At 30.2% G+C, this 15,458-nt stretch overlaps 1 protein-coding gene across 1 annotated transcript; it reads right to left on the bottom strand.

The window, feature by feature from the left end:
- Positions 1-561: 561 nt before the first annotated feature.
- On the bottom strand, positions 562-3,450 carry LOC112020915 ((-)-germacrene D synthase). Its single transcript, XM_024053487.2, has 7 exons — positions 3,247-3,450; positions 2,715-2,994; positions 2,145-2,517; positions 1,818-2,036; positions 1,546-1,681; positions 1,117-1,365; positions 562-1,015 (listed from the first exon to the last, which is right to left on the bottom strand). The coding sequence occupies exons 1-7, from the start codon at positions 3,373-3,375 to the stop codon at positions 722-724; spliced, it is 1,680 nt and encodes a 559-aa protein (XP_023909255.1). The 5' UTR covers positions 3,376-3,450; the 3' UTR covers positions 562-721.
- Between the last annotated feature and the right edge of the window lie 12,008 nt (positions 3,451-15,458).

The raw sequence follows: 15,458 nt of genomic DNA on the forward strand, positions 1-15,458 counted from the left end.
TTGTCTTCGTAGTTCGTAAGGGAGATACCATATATTCGCAAATGGACCACCTTCGCAAATCAACAAATGTTTTACATTATTTTTTGAATTATTTTAGACCACAGCTTTTTTTTTTTTTTTTTTGAGAAAGTTTTAGACCACAGCTTAGTCCATCAGAACTCTTGATTTTCTTCGGCATGTGACGTGTCGTTTTCTTGGTTTGGACTGATCATGCCGAGTCTACGCAATAAAAATTCATAATAATTTCAGTTTATTTAAAGGAAAATTTTTAGTTTATATTTTATTATCAATATAAGATTTATATTATCATCAAATAAATATGTACAATATTATTCACTTTTATGTAAATATGTATAATATTGTACATATTTTGCAATGTGTATATATAATGTTGCACACTTTTATTTAGACTATAATGTAAATTCTAAATTGATAGTACAATTTAAACATATAATTTTATTTTTTTTTCAATGCTAATTTGAAATTGTTGTGAATTTTTGTTGAATTTTTAGCATGACTCATTTATGGATAAATAAGAGAATTCTAGAGATAACTCAAGAGTTGATCCTACCAACACTTCATCTTGAAATATAATGAACATACATTAAAGATAATAACCCAGAGGAATGAAGGGTTTATCTTCTTACTTCTAGACTTATAATTATTTTCCTACAACCTTATCATCAAATGGTTGCTATTGCAATATTGCATGGGTCCATGCTTAAAATGGCACAGGATCAATAAGCATCGAAGTTATGAAATCTTTGAGCACAATTCCAGCATGTGTGTAGCCATCTTCATCCTTGTATACGACATCAATCACACGTGCAAGATTGAGAATTCGCATTAGAATTGGCATGGGAACAGTAGTTGGGTAGAGGCACTCTTTGTTGATGTCCTTCCATGCATCTGTAACTTGTTTGCAAAACTCATTGATTGCTTCTTCTTCTGTACCACCATGTTCTGCCATGTAACATTCAACAGCCGACACAACGTGCCCTCTCTTTTGCTCAAACTACAAAAGTATTGAATCATTACGTTAGAATGAAAAACATTGAAATAATTGAATTAGGCTTTCAATTATAGCTATCATCATACACAAATAACATATTACACCTTATGTGAGACTATGTCATCCATGAGTCTGCAAACCACTGCAGAAGCTCTGACCATTTTAGGATCGCTGAAAAACCACTCGAATGAATCTTTTGTAACAATGTCTCCCATTCCAACCAACGATGTTGTTGCTAACATTGAATATGCAGAGGTAACAAGTGCAATGCGCATATATTCATCCATTGTTGGTATATGTTTTTGGTGGAACCATTTGGCTTCATGAAAGTAAGCTCTAACTTGATTCTTCATCTGAGACAACAAGCAGTTTGCAATTAGGCTAACTAAATTTTCTACATAGTCATCAACATTTTTTTTTTTTTTTTTTTTTTTTGTTTCTATTTCCTTAGTGGCATTTTTTTTTTCTTTCATTGTTGTGAGGGTTTCGTCTAATGTATCATAATATTCTAAATTTATATGTATGTTGCTTACTGCTTCAATTGCATATTTGACGCGGTATGATTTTGCTTCACCTATTTTTTCTTCCATTTCATAATAAACGTCTAGGAGTGCCTGGTAACACACTTTCATGTACTCTGGAAGTTGACCAATGGCATTAATGTCCCACCTGTTATGTTGGTAGACTATCTATGTCAATCAATTTAACAAAATAATGTAAACCATAAGAAAAATAAAGCAATTACAATAAATTATGAATACAACTTAGATAGCTAAAATGAGAAGGAGTGTGAATTAATTTCAACCTCTCGACTGCTTCAGTAAAGAGCTCAACCTCTTCAATTGTGCCATAAACATCATAGATGTCGTCGATAGTTGAGGTCATGGCTATCACTTTGGTCAATATTCTCCTAGCAAAGCAATATTCTGGCTCAAAGTACACTCCCAATATCCAAAAGTAGCACTCAATCACTCTATCTCTAATAAAGGGTAGCTTCTTCGAAAAGTTCAAGTCCTTCCACCACCTAATACAAATACAATTTAATAGAATCATGCATGTTGTAAACATACAGTGATGTTCAAACTTAATTATAACTATTAACTTGCTACTCTATCATATCTTAATCACTAACCTTGCAATGTCAGCAAGTTCTTTTTGGTGTTGTTTCTGTAATAAGTTGAAATCTAACTTTGCAAAGGTTAGAAGAAATTTATCATGTGAATGGTCTTCTTGGTAGATAGAAAAATATTGTCTTGCCTCTAATCTTGGTAGTCCTTTGCGGATAGGCTGCTTTAAGGCATGTCTTACTTCTGCTGCAAGGGGAGGGCTCAAGCGGGATGCTACAGACTCAAGTTGTGGGGCAGTGAACAAAAGAGCTTCATCTAGTAAATCTTCACCGTGGACCCTAAGATGTGTGGCTTCATACAAGCTTAACATTCCACGCACATCACTAGTAAGTGATTCCTTGAAATTTCTATTGGTATCCATGAACTTGGAGAACTTGTCTGCCATATGATCCATCGCATAAAATGAGTGGAATGATATAAAATTTATGTGGTTGATATGCTTGATCTCATTTAAGGGTATGTTCAACGTTAAATGTGAAGATTGAGTCTCCTTATAAATGGGAAAATTGTACAAACAAAACAAGGCAAGCAATCACTTTCATCAGGAAAAAAAAAAAAAAAAAAAAAACCCTTACCACATGAAATGTAGTAACCTTGTTGTCTAAATAATCGAAATTGGAGTGCAACATTATAAAGGTCATCTGCATTTTCTTGGTCATCACGATCATAAAGTGTCCTATGTAATTGTTGCAAAGTTTTTTCAATCTCATTTTCATAATGGTAAGACACACCCAAGCGCTGGAGTAAATCAATCAATTTTAGTTTTTGTGAGGGCTCCTCAACTGGAGACGTTAGCCTTCTCCTTACCTCTTCCTTCATTTCCTGAACTTGTAGCTTCCAATTGTCCTCAATTTCCTACACGAACAATTAAATCAATGAATAACATATGCATTTGTATCATCAGTTGAAGATGATATGCTCAAAGAAAAATTAGACGTTTTGTTATGAATGGATCTTTTGCGCCCAATTTTAAGTGATGTTAAGGCTTAATTGAGTTGGTTTTGAGGTTGCGTAATTGAAACAATGAAAATATGCGCTACTGTACATTTGCACAGGTATGAAAACATGCAGGCTGTGTACATGCACACACTCGGAGGGGCAGCTTACCAAGAACTCGGAAGCATATGTGAGGAAACGGTCACCCCAAATGCTGGGATGAAAATTGGCTGATCGACGATTAATTTCTGGCATATCAGTTTTGGTTGCGGCAGCTACTGCAGAAACTTGAGCATACATTTTCTCTCTACCAAATATTCTAAGGGACCTTGCTAGCTAGCGTCAAAATGTGACACCTTTAGTGTGCTTCAAGGCAAGTATGAGAGAAAGAGGTTCTGTGCTTACATATTTATAGCTATAATTAATAGCTTATGCGTTAGAATCTCCCACCTCATGAATCACATTGTGAAAACAAGAAGTTTGGCAGTACTTGTCGGCAGTGGCTAGGCCACACATCCATATTTCATTTTTCAATTTTCATTTTCATCCTTCCAGAAATTATATCTATAAAAATTTAATCATTTTAAGTTTCTGGAGGGTAAATGAACATGAATATCTTGGAGTCATGTCCTTCGAAAAAAATCATACTGATCTATTTGACCATAATGCTCTTTCAAATTAGCATCGTCTGAGAGCTCCTTGTAATACCCTACGAATTTCTTGCTTTTCAATTATTTTATTTTATTTAAAGTACTCTTATTTATTAATCTAGTGGATAACCTCATACATATACATGGATACAATTAAAAGAATCAAACTTACATAATTCAAATTATATATATATTTTTTAGAAAATGTTCAAATTATATATTTTATGAGCTTACACTTTTTTTTTTAAACTATACATTTCTATAATATGTAATAAATTCATATATATATATATATATGATTTTGTATTCAATTGGTTTTAAACTCTTTGATTTTTGCACCAAATAAATCACTTACCACAAAAATTTAAAAATTAGATGGACACGCAGCACAAAATTGAACTCCAATTGAAATCTAATTTAAAATCTAATTATATTTGGACTCTTTAATTTTTATACTCAATAATTCACTTAGCACAAAAATTAAAAATTAGATGAGACACGTGATGCAAAATTGATAATTCAATTGAAATCTAATTGAATTTTCTCTGAGGTTTGGCTTTTAATATATACTAGTTTGTAACCTCATGTATATACATAAATACACTTAAAGATATACAATAAGATGCATAATATAATTCCTATATATATATATATATATAATTTAAATACTATTAATAGTTATTTTGTTAACTCTTTAAAAAGTTTGTAAGGATATTATTAGGTATAAAATATAAATTGTCCATTTTAAAAAAAAAAATTTATTATGAAGCACTTTTTTTTTTTTTTTTACGATTCATTTATTCTAGACTCTTTGGTTTTTGTACTTAACTCATTTAGATATATATTTATGATGTGGTCTCACATTTGATTCTAAAATTAAGAAATAAAACTCTTTAAGAATAAATAATTTAGGACACATGGCGCAAAAGTATTTCCTAAATTGACGTACTAAGAAAATGGAGAACCATGTTTAAAATGAAGAAAAATACGTGTCAGGAATCTTGCTAGACATGGATGGAGGACCTACTGTTTCCTCGCATGTGTGTGGAATATAGCTTGGATATACGTGTGAAAAAAAATGGTGAATTTTGTGGAGGGATTAAATGGAAGTCTGAGAAAGCTTTTTGTCTTATGGGACAAAACACAAACATGGGTGAAAATGACCTAATACTACTATTTGACAAAATATTTAGCAATATACAATTGATTGTGAAATATTTAGTAATGTACCAAAGTTTTGAAACTCAAATTCAAGAAACTCAAGTCTTACATATCACTCAAGTTCTCAAAAATTGAGTTACTTAAAAATGTGACACAGTGGTACACACTGATCTAGCGGCCAGCTGTCAACAATTTTCGTCATCAGTAAATTTTGTTTTTTTTTTTTTTTTTTTGTGAAAATTTCCATAATTTTTTGTTACTCTATATTTTAATTTTGGCAAAAATATAGTACAAAGAGCATTTTACATTTTCAAGTTTTTGCATCACCCAATGTAAAAGTTTTTACGGTTTTAACATTAAGCAACTTTTGAAAAAAAAATTTCTTATACATTTTTTGTTTTAAGGGTCCAGTTAATAGGTAACCTTAAGACATTTGTTAATAAATCATTTTAGAAAAGTTCTGATACTACTTTTATGGAAAAAAAAAATATATATATATATATATATATTAAAAAATTGTCAAAAAAAATCAGCTACTTTTTTCTTTCTCACGAAAAATTTATAAAAATATTTAATAAAGAAATGCCCTATGGCATTCATTAANAAACTCTAATTTGAAATTCTAATTTGAGTTTCTCTCAACTTCACCTCTTATTATATATATAGACTAGCTTGTAACTTCATGCATATACATGAATACACTTAAAGATATACAATAAGATACATAATATAATTCATATATATATATATATATAGAGAGAGAGAGAGAGAGAGAGAGAGAGAGAGAGGAGAGAGAGAGAGAGATTTAATTCTATTGATAGCCATTCTAATATTTTGTTAACTCTTTAAAAAGTTTTGTAAGAATATTATTACATATAAAATGTAAAATTGTCAATGTTTATTTATTTATTTTTATTTTTTATTACTTCTTAATATTTGTTATTGTGAAACATTTTTTTTATGTTCATTTATTCTAAACTCTTTGGTTTTTTAATTCAGTTACTCACTTGGATGAATATTTATGATGTGGTCATATATTTGATTTTAGAATTAGGAAATAAAGCTCTATGTAAAATTAAATAATTTAGGACACGTGACACAAAATTGTAGTCTAATTTGAATTCTAATTGGACTTTTTCTTAGCTTTGCTTATTAATATAGATATATATATATATATATATATAGACTAGTTTAAGTCTCGTACGTTACACGGTTTTAGAATAAAACTTATGGACTATTCTATTAAAGAAATATATATATATATATATATATATATATATATTTCTAAGTTATTTTATCAACTTAAAAATTATAGGCAAAAAAGATAAGAAAAAAAAATTATATAGATATATATATATATATAATCTAAATCTAAAAAGTGTATTATATTGTTTTTTTTTTTAATTAAGGATTTTTTTTTTATAAAGGATTAGATGACGAATTTAGATTGTAATCAAATTAAAATTTTTATTAACTTAGAAATTATAGGAGAAGAAAAATTATATCTATTTAAAAAAATTTCTGCAATTTGGTAAAGTCACTTGACGCAATCACAACTTTTAAACCTAACTTTTATTATATAGTCTATGATGATATGATATTATACAGATGAATTTTGGATTAATGGATTATATTTACGAATGGAAAAAAAAAAAAATATATATATATATATATATATATATTAAAAAATTGTCAAAAAAAATCAGCTACTTTTTTCTTTCTCACGAAAAATTTATAAAAATATTTAATAAAGAAATGCCCTATGGCATTCATTAACTTTTCATTTATTTTAATTCAAACTTCAATATTGAGTGGGCAAGTCGCTTGTTTTTTATTTTAGTGCATGCTTCTCTTAATTCAACCCACACTAGGTAATACTTTTGTTGCTTTTTTACCCATCCATTTTAGAAAATCGTTTAATCTATATATGTACGAGTTTTATCTTAATTTAATAAATTTTATTATAAATTTATGATAATTCAAATTTTATTAAAATTAATTTGTTGTGTTTTTTAAAAGCAATCATATTATTTTGTAAAGTTGAAATTATATATAAAAAGAAGTTCTGTTGTAAAGTTGCAATTGTGATTTTGATAAATCCAGTTTTAGTATCCTATACTTGAAATTTTAGTTTGTTCTAGTTAATTTATAATTTTTCTATTATAGATCGTGCTTGTTAGGACATATGTGGTTCACTTATTAAAAACATATGTTATTCTTTTATGTAATTAGCTTATCCTTTGAAAAAATGCATTTTACTTGTAATTGGGTAGTTCCAGGTGTTTTTAATATTTCAAGAAACAAGGTTTCAAGATTAAGTGTTGAAGTCATCAAATCTGTCTAAGAAACAAGCTGAGAAAGTGCAAATTCATTAAAACTCGATAGCTAGCATGTGTCGAGGTTTAGAGAGTTGTTCAGCTAGTGTGCTCGACACCTACTCGACATCTGCTCGACAGCTCCTATCTGTCGAGGTTTATGAAATTCAGAATTCTGATATGATTTTCTTGGAATTCGTGAATGTGTCTTTGAGTTTTCTTTTCTCCTAACCCTAGACATATAAAAGAACTATTTTAAGGGTCGTCAAAGTGTACCCAAGTTGCACAAGCATTGAGCAAAGTCTGTTCAAGCAATTTGTGACTGGAGACAAAATTTTGTCCTAGTTCATCATTTGTTAGGAACAGAGTAATTGAATAGTTGAATTAGAGGTCAACCAATCCTCCAAGAACAGAGAAGAAAGATGAATATAGAAATAGAGAGAATATTAGAGAGAAGAATTGAGAATAGAATTGAAGAATTGGAATTAAGAATCAAGTTCTGATTATAGCTCCTCTCTTCCTAGCCTTTTAATACTCTCTCCTAACCTTGCTCTCTAACTGCCTAACTGCCAAGCCAGCTGTCAACCAGCTGCCAACATTTTAACAACTAACCGTATTCAACTAACTCTTATTTGGGTACAATCATCAGCCTTCCACACACTCACCTCACTAGCACTCCACATGCAGCCTCACACGTTTCCTCAAGCAGCAACATACACATAGCTAACCATCACCCCTCACCATCCATCAATCACATACTCACACTACATAATCACCCATTCTAACATCATTCTTGAAGAAGTTGCTATGTATGTGCACCTTTGAGTTTTGTGACCAAGCATCTTCTTGATCTTCATCATTCGGATGAACTGAAGAACTTTGTAGCCAAAAACCTTCTACAGTTGGTGATTGAAGTTGCGTACTGGGATCCACGTAATTGGTTAGTCACGTACTTGGAAGCCATGCATCAAAAGGGGAAATTGTCACTACCGAACAAATCCAATTGGGTATTGGAGTAGGGGTTTAACTGTAGGTTAGTATAAGGTACTGGGATTCCTTTACTTGTAACCGCTTATTACGATAATAATGGAATTTTAGGAGTGGTAACCTAAAAATCACCTGGTGGGGTTTTTGCCGTTAGGTTTTTCCCATTCGTAAACAAATTACCGTGTCAAATTTATTTTCTATTGCACTTAGTTTAATTGGTGATTTGTTTGTACTTCCACGCACTTTGCATATTAATTGGATTAATCAATTCAACTTGGCTAATTAATTAATTTAATCATAAAAGGTCAATACGTTTTTGGCCTATCAGTGCTTTCTCTATTCGTAAATATTTTTCAATTATAAATATTTAACTAAAAAGAAAATGATAACAGAACTTTGATTTAAAAACTTAATTATTAATTTTATTTTATCTTAAATAGTTAGAAAAATAGATTTCAAATAAAAAAATCAAAATTTAAATAAATTTAATTTAATTAATATTTAAATAATAGAAAATGTCCTGCCTAAATATCTCACCTTAGGCCTCCAAATTTGTTGTGTTAGTCCTGCCAGTAACTCAATTAATATATTTTGCTATTTCCAACAGAGACGTCCAAGTTTAAATCCCGCACCCTCAACAATTGGTATATCTGAAACAAAAAGTAAATAAATAAATAAAAACAAAAAATAAAAATAAAAACAAAAACAAAAACAAAAAACAAAACAAAACAAAAAAATTAAAGCTTCCATAGAACTAAAGGCCTCTATTTAGGCTGAAAAATTTAGACAATGAGGTTGTTGCCCAAACCTGCATTTTATTAATATTTTGGTTTTTTGTTACCCAAAAAAAAATCTCCATACAGAAAAAATTTTGGGAAAAATTCGAGAAAATATCTGAATCCTCTGTTGACCTGTGAATATGTGTAGGAGATTTTGACAGTGTAGTTAGCCAAATTAAAAAACACAAAGGTAGTAGGTCAGTGGCTGAATCTTCTAGTGAAGACTTGAACAACTTTGTGGAGAGTTTCGGATTGATTGATTTGGGGTTCAATAGAGGAATGAATCGATTGTGTTGTAGCCAATAGTGATCAATAACGCCTAAGTCAAGCACCTCCCAACCATTCTCTTTGACCGCTGTACAATAATTTTGGACACCTTGGGGAAGAATCTAGTGGTCTAAAGTCTTTTTGACTCTAAAGAGGCCTGGGTACGAGATAAAGAAATTCATTAGTAATCAAAAAGGATTGGGGAAAAACAAGATATTCCCCACTGTTCATCTTGGCAAGAAAAATGAAAGAAGATAAACAACATCTAAGATGGCGGAACAAGAATGTATTTAGCTTAATCTATTCAATCTTATATTGTGTTAGAAAATTCCATGAAAAATGGATTGTATTTTTTCCTTTTGCCTTTGAGTTGTAAATTTAATTTGTGGAAGTTTATTTTGTATTGGGTAGAATATGTGTGAAGCTGGAATTTAGAATTGCAAGTTGAAGATTTTCACTCAAGTGACATTGAGGTGTTAGGCGAATTTGGATTTTGAAAAGCAGTTACATAGCTATTTCGCCAAACACTTCGAAGATATTGGCTCACGAGAAACCGTCCGATCTTGAGAGTGCCAACTCTTGCCCACCTATTTAAGCATCATTTTTCACAAATTTTCATAATCAAAAATTCCCAATTGAAGTGTTAGAGAATCAAGATAAACTCTAGGTCAAAAACTCATTTCTCTCTACCATCTCCTCTCCACATAGCCACATACCATGGTATTTTTCTGAGTTGATTGTTATTTGGGAGATTAAAGCCATTACTTTCTACAACAACCACAAAGTTGTGTGAGTTGATTGGTATTTAGGAACCACTGAAGTCACCACATATTCAACTGTGGAGGTTTGAAGTTGCATTGGAGCAAAATTACGGATTTGACGTTAGAGTGGAGAAAGGACTCACGGATTCCATTGATAGCAAGAGCTTAGAGGATTCGAGCACATAAATACTACTAGACTTAGAGGGTTTTGTGAATATTATTATTAAATCACTCTCAATTACATAATATAGTTTATTTTGGAATTATGAAAAAGTGAACAATAAAGAGTTATATTCCAATTTTATATGTACGTATATGAATAATTAGCATACCAAGCAAGATAATTAATACATGATAATAAATGTATTTATATTATTAAATGAGAGAGAGAGAGAGAGAGAGAGAGAGAGAGAGAATGCAAAATTTGGTGAGGTGAAAGCTAATTAAATAATGAGGAATCTAAATAATGCACCACGTGACAAAACCTCAAACCCTTTTACATAATGTTCTTGCCTCAAGATTGACAATTTCTTTTTTTATTTATCTAATGAATCATTTAGGTAATTCTTAAATGGATTGGACACATGAAAAGATAACTTCCAAGTTTAGATTATTCGATTTCTAAAAATAATTTATTAGATTTTAAGAAAAGATTAATAAAAAAAAAAGTATAACTTCTTGAATTCACTTGACTTCTTAATAAATTTTGTATTTTTGAATTTTTTTTTTTTTTTGAATTTTAGAGGTGCTGCTTGCACAACAAGTTACAAAAAGGTAAATGTTAAATGAATAACTTGAATTCATCTCCTCTAAAATAATCATATCAATTTTTCTGACCATAACGTTCGTTCAAGTCAGTGTTGTCCAAGTGTTCATTTCAATCCTGTGATTTTTTTTTTCTTTTTATTTGTTTTATTTATTTAAAGTACTCTTATTTAAATGAAAATAGGATTAATGGATTATATTTAAGTGGTCTTATCCACAGTCCCTCCTTAGTCCTTAAAATTAATTAACCCATGAAAAATTATATTCTTTAGAAAAAAATTTAAAACCACTCAGAAGAAATTGCACGTCTGTTAGCGAAAGCAAGAGGTTGCTGATGCTTTGGTTTTCTATGCTTTTTAGTGTTGTCGAAAAAGCTAATAATAAAAAATAAAAAATTGTTAGTATTAACGGGCACAGTAAAGAAACACCTTTATGCCAATTTATTTTGCTTTATGTTAGATTGTTGACCAACTTTATAAGGTGTAAAATTAACTTTTAAATTTCAGTCATCTTATCAAATTATACCAATTTTTTATTAAATGAACTCCACAATAAATTATGCAGTTTGCAGTGACTGTTAACAATTCCCAAAAATTATCATCGTACACTTTCTGTTGCAATAAATTTCTACGAATGGACAACCATCACAAGTCAACAAATGTTTTACATTATTTTTTGAATTATTGGAGACCACAGCTTAGTCTATCAGAACACAAGAATCTGCTTCGGCATGTGATGCATCGTTTTCTTGGTTTCGACTCTTCCGAGGACATAATTAGATGCCCAAAAATATATGGTCCACCCATTGAATAGCTACATCATGTTAGCATCTAAAAAAATGAATTTTCTCCTTTTCTTCTATTTTCTTTTTTTGGACTGATTTTCTCTCTATTTCAACTGCGCTTTCTTCTCCTTCTATCGATGACTCATGCCGAGTCGACACAATACAAATTCATAATAATTTCAGTTTTTTAAAGGAAAATTTTTAGTTCATATTATATTATAAATATAAGATTTACATTATCATCAAATAAATATGTATGATATTATACACTTTTATGTAGATATGTATAATATTATACATTTTTTGCAATGTGTATAATGTTGTACACTTTTATTTAGTCTACAATGTAAATTTTAAATTGATAGTACAATTTAAACATATAATTTTTTATTTTTTATAATGCTAATTTGAAAATGCTGTAAATTATTAGCATGGCTCGTTTAAGGATAAATAAGAGAATTCTAGAGATAACTCGAGAGTTGATCCAACGAACACTTCATCTTGAAATATAATGAACATACATTAAAGATAATAAAAGCATTAGCATCCGGGATGCCAAAAAAGTTCTATTTTACAACTTCAAAAACTACTATATCTATTTTACTATCTCATTTTACAACTCACCCAACATCCCAGTTTCTATTTTTATATACAACTCATTGAAATAGTATAAACTACACCATCAAATAATATAAGAAAGAAAAGAAAATTTTCTTATGAAGTGAGAGGAAGAGAGAGAAGAGATTAAAAAATTATAAAATCTTTACATCCTCATTAACAGTGAGGTTACATATATGCAACCTCACTGTAGCTAGGATGCAAAAAAAAAAAAAAAAAAAAAAAGGGATTTACATACCCGAATGTGGAGCAACCTCACTGTAGCTAGGATGCAAAAAAAAAAAAAAAAAAAAGGGATTTACATACCCGAATGTGGGGGTTTTTTAAGGCCTTAGTGGGTAAAATTGAAACTGGGGGGATTTTCACCTCCAATGCTAATGCTCTAACCCAGAGGAATGAAGAGTGTATCTTCTAGACATATAATTATTTTCCTACAAGCTTATCGTCAAATGGTTGCTATCGCAATATTGCATGGGTCCATGCCTAAAATGGCACAGGATCAATAAGCATTGAAGTTAGAAAATCTTTGGGCTCAATTCCAGCATGATTAAGGATGCCTGTTTCTGAAAGTTTAAAAAAAAAATGAAGAAGAAGAAGGGAAATTGGTGTGACGTTATTGACCCTATTTTTTAAAAACTTGTAAGAAAAGTTATTGGATACTTGATAAGGGTATTTTTGATATGGAAAAAGTCCAATTGAAGGAAGAAGATCCTCTTATAAATAGATAGATAGATAGAGATATATATATATATATATATTAAATCTAAATCTAAAAAGTGTATTATATTGCTGTTTTTTTTTTAATTAAGGATTTTTTTTAAAGGATTAGATGAATAATTTTGATTGTAATTAAATTAAGATAAAATTTGAATTGTAGTCAAATTAAAATTTTTATTAATTATAGAAGAAAAAAATTATACCTATTTTAAAAAAACTCTATAATTTAATAAAACCACTTGATGCAATCACGTTTTCAAGGCTTAACTTTTATTATATAATATATGATAATATGATATCATAGATGAATTTGGATTAATGGATTATATTTACGAGGCCTTACTGGCTAATCCACTCTCCTGCCTTCAAATTGCTTAACCCAGGAAATTTTATTTTTATTTTCTTTCTTTTTTAACTAACCAATAGAAATCATTGCGTGGGAATAAAAGCAAGAGGTGACTCCAATGCGCGATGCTTTCGTTTTGTATGCTTTTAGCGTTGTCCTCACACGCATTTAAAAATAATAATAATAAAATGTGAACCACTTTAAGTCCTTTCTTTTTCCTGAATCGACGTACTAAGAAAATGGAAAACCATGTTTAAAATGAACAAAAATACGAATTTGGAATCTTGCTAGACATGTATGGAGTCGTGGAGGACCTATTGCTTTCCTCGTACGTGTGTGGAATATAGCTTCGATATATGTGTAAAAAAAATGGAGAATTTTGTGGAGGGATTAAATGGAAGTCTGAGAAAGCTTTTGGAGTCTTTTGGCTAAATATTGCTAAATTTAAAATATATTTGCGTTATAGGTACTGTTCCAACTTATTTAGGAAAATGAGGAGAGAGATTGAATTTCGAAGTGTTGCCGAAATTCAAGGTTACTGTTTCACTTTTCTCTTTCCTCCTTTCTCTTATTCCCTCTCCTACTTTTTGTTGAATTTCAGCAACACTGTTGCTGAAATTTAATCTCTCTCCTCATTTTCCTAAATAACTTGAAACAGTACCTATAACGCAAATATGTTTTAAATTTAACAATATTTAGCCAAAAGACTCAAGCTTTTGTCTTATGGGACAAAACACAAACGTGTATAGGCCTGCAAATTCTGAATTTTTAATACTGGCAGCCAACGATTTTCGTCATCAGTAATTTTTTTTTTTTTTTTTTTGTGTGTGTGAAAATTTCCATAATTTTTTGCTACTCTATATTTTAATTTTGGCAAAAATATAGTACAAAGAGCATTTTACATTTTCAAATTTTTGCATCACCCAATGTAAATGTTTTTATGGTTTTACCATTAAGCAACTTTTGATTTTTTTTTTTTAATGCATTTTTTGTTTTAAGGGTCCAGGTAACAAATAACCTTAGGACATCTGTTAATATATTATTTTAGAAAAATTTTAATACCACTTTTATTAAAAATATATATATTAAAAAATTGTCAAAAAAATCAGTTACTTTTTTCTTTTCTCACGAAAAGCCTACATAGATGTTAATTGGGCCTCTTGCATTGATACCAAGAGGTCAATCACAGGTTATTACATCTTTTTGGATGATTCTCTCATATCATAGAAGTCCAAGAAATAGTCCATAGTGTCTAGATCTTCTGTTGAAGCAAAGTATAGGACAATGGCTGTTACTGTTTGTGAAATGACTTGACTATTAGCATTGTTGAAGGATTTAGAGATTTATCATCCTCAATTTGCTCTATTGTTTTGTGATAACCAAGCTGCGATTTTCATTAGAGAAAACCCAGTGTTTCATGAGAGGACCAAGCATATAGAAATAGACTGTCAAGTAGTAAGAGATAAGGTGCAAGATAATGTTGTTAGACTGCTCTTTACTCCTACACATTCTTAGTTGGCTAATTTACTTACAAAAGCTCTCAACAGTTAACAAAGATACTTATTAGGAAAGATGAGTGTGGTGAATATACATAGTTCAGCTTCTCATCTTGAGGGGGAATGTCAAAGTTTAGATAAATGCATAGATGAGAACTAGAAGAAAAAGACAGATGCAAGCATTGAAGTGGAGAGTGTTTGAAGAATTAGTTCAAGCAGAGAGGCAGAGCAGTGAAACAGAGTATTGGAAGAATGTACATGAAGCTTGCTAAACGACTAAGTTACCTGAGTTTTGGTATACAACTTGTAGTCTAGTTTTAAGTTAATTAGAAGATGTATATATGGACAAGTTTAGTACTGGAATTGGTTGGATTGGTTGTTTAGAGTGGATCTATATAATGTGGAGTTAGTTAGATTTAGCAGTTTTGCCCTCTTGTGTGAATTGTAGTATATATACACATTGTACAATTAGTTTTTAATTGATCAATACAATTACAGAATTTCACACTTCAATCTTTTCTCTCCAGCTTTTACTCTCTCTTCCCTAGCTCTCTGTTTTTCTTATAGATCGCTCATCATCAAACAACTCTTCATCGTCTTCATCTCTTACTTTAACAGCCATGTTCTTGCTCTTTCCACCCTTGCCTATCTTTCCTAAGCCCATTTCATAAGTCCAAAGGTTCCCTACAAGCTCAATCAAAGGAATTGTGTCAATATCTTTTGATTATTCAATAACA

The sequence above is a fragment of the Quercus suber genome, unplaced genomic scaffold, assembly GCF_002906115.3.
Source record: "Quercus suber isolate HL8 unplaced genomic scaffold, Cork oak 2.0 scaffold_998, whole genome shotgun sequence".
In the NCBI taxonomy this organism is placed as follows: Eukaryota; Viridiplantae; Streptophyta; class Magnoliopsida; order Fagales; family Fagaceae; genus Quercus; species Quercus suber.

What these genes read in the sequence shown, in the direction of transcription:
- LOC112020915 (XM_024053487.2), bottom strand. Translation starts at nt 3,375, where the DNA reads ATGTATGCTCAAGTTTCTGCAGTAGCTGCCGCAACCAAAACTGATATG. An exon ending in CATATGCTTCCGAGTTCTTG is followed by an intron (nt 2,995 to 3,246) that starts GTAAGCTGCCCC and finishes TTGTTCGTGTAG; the next exon opens with GAAATTGAGGACAATTGGAA. An exon ending in AGGTTACTACATTTCATGTG is followed by an intron (nt 2,518 to 2,714) that starts GTAAGGGTTTTT and finishes ATCATATGGCAG; the next exon opens with ACAAGTTCTCCAAGTTCATG.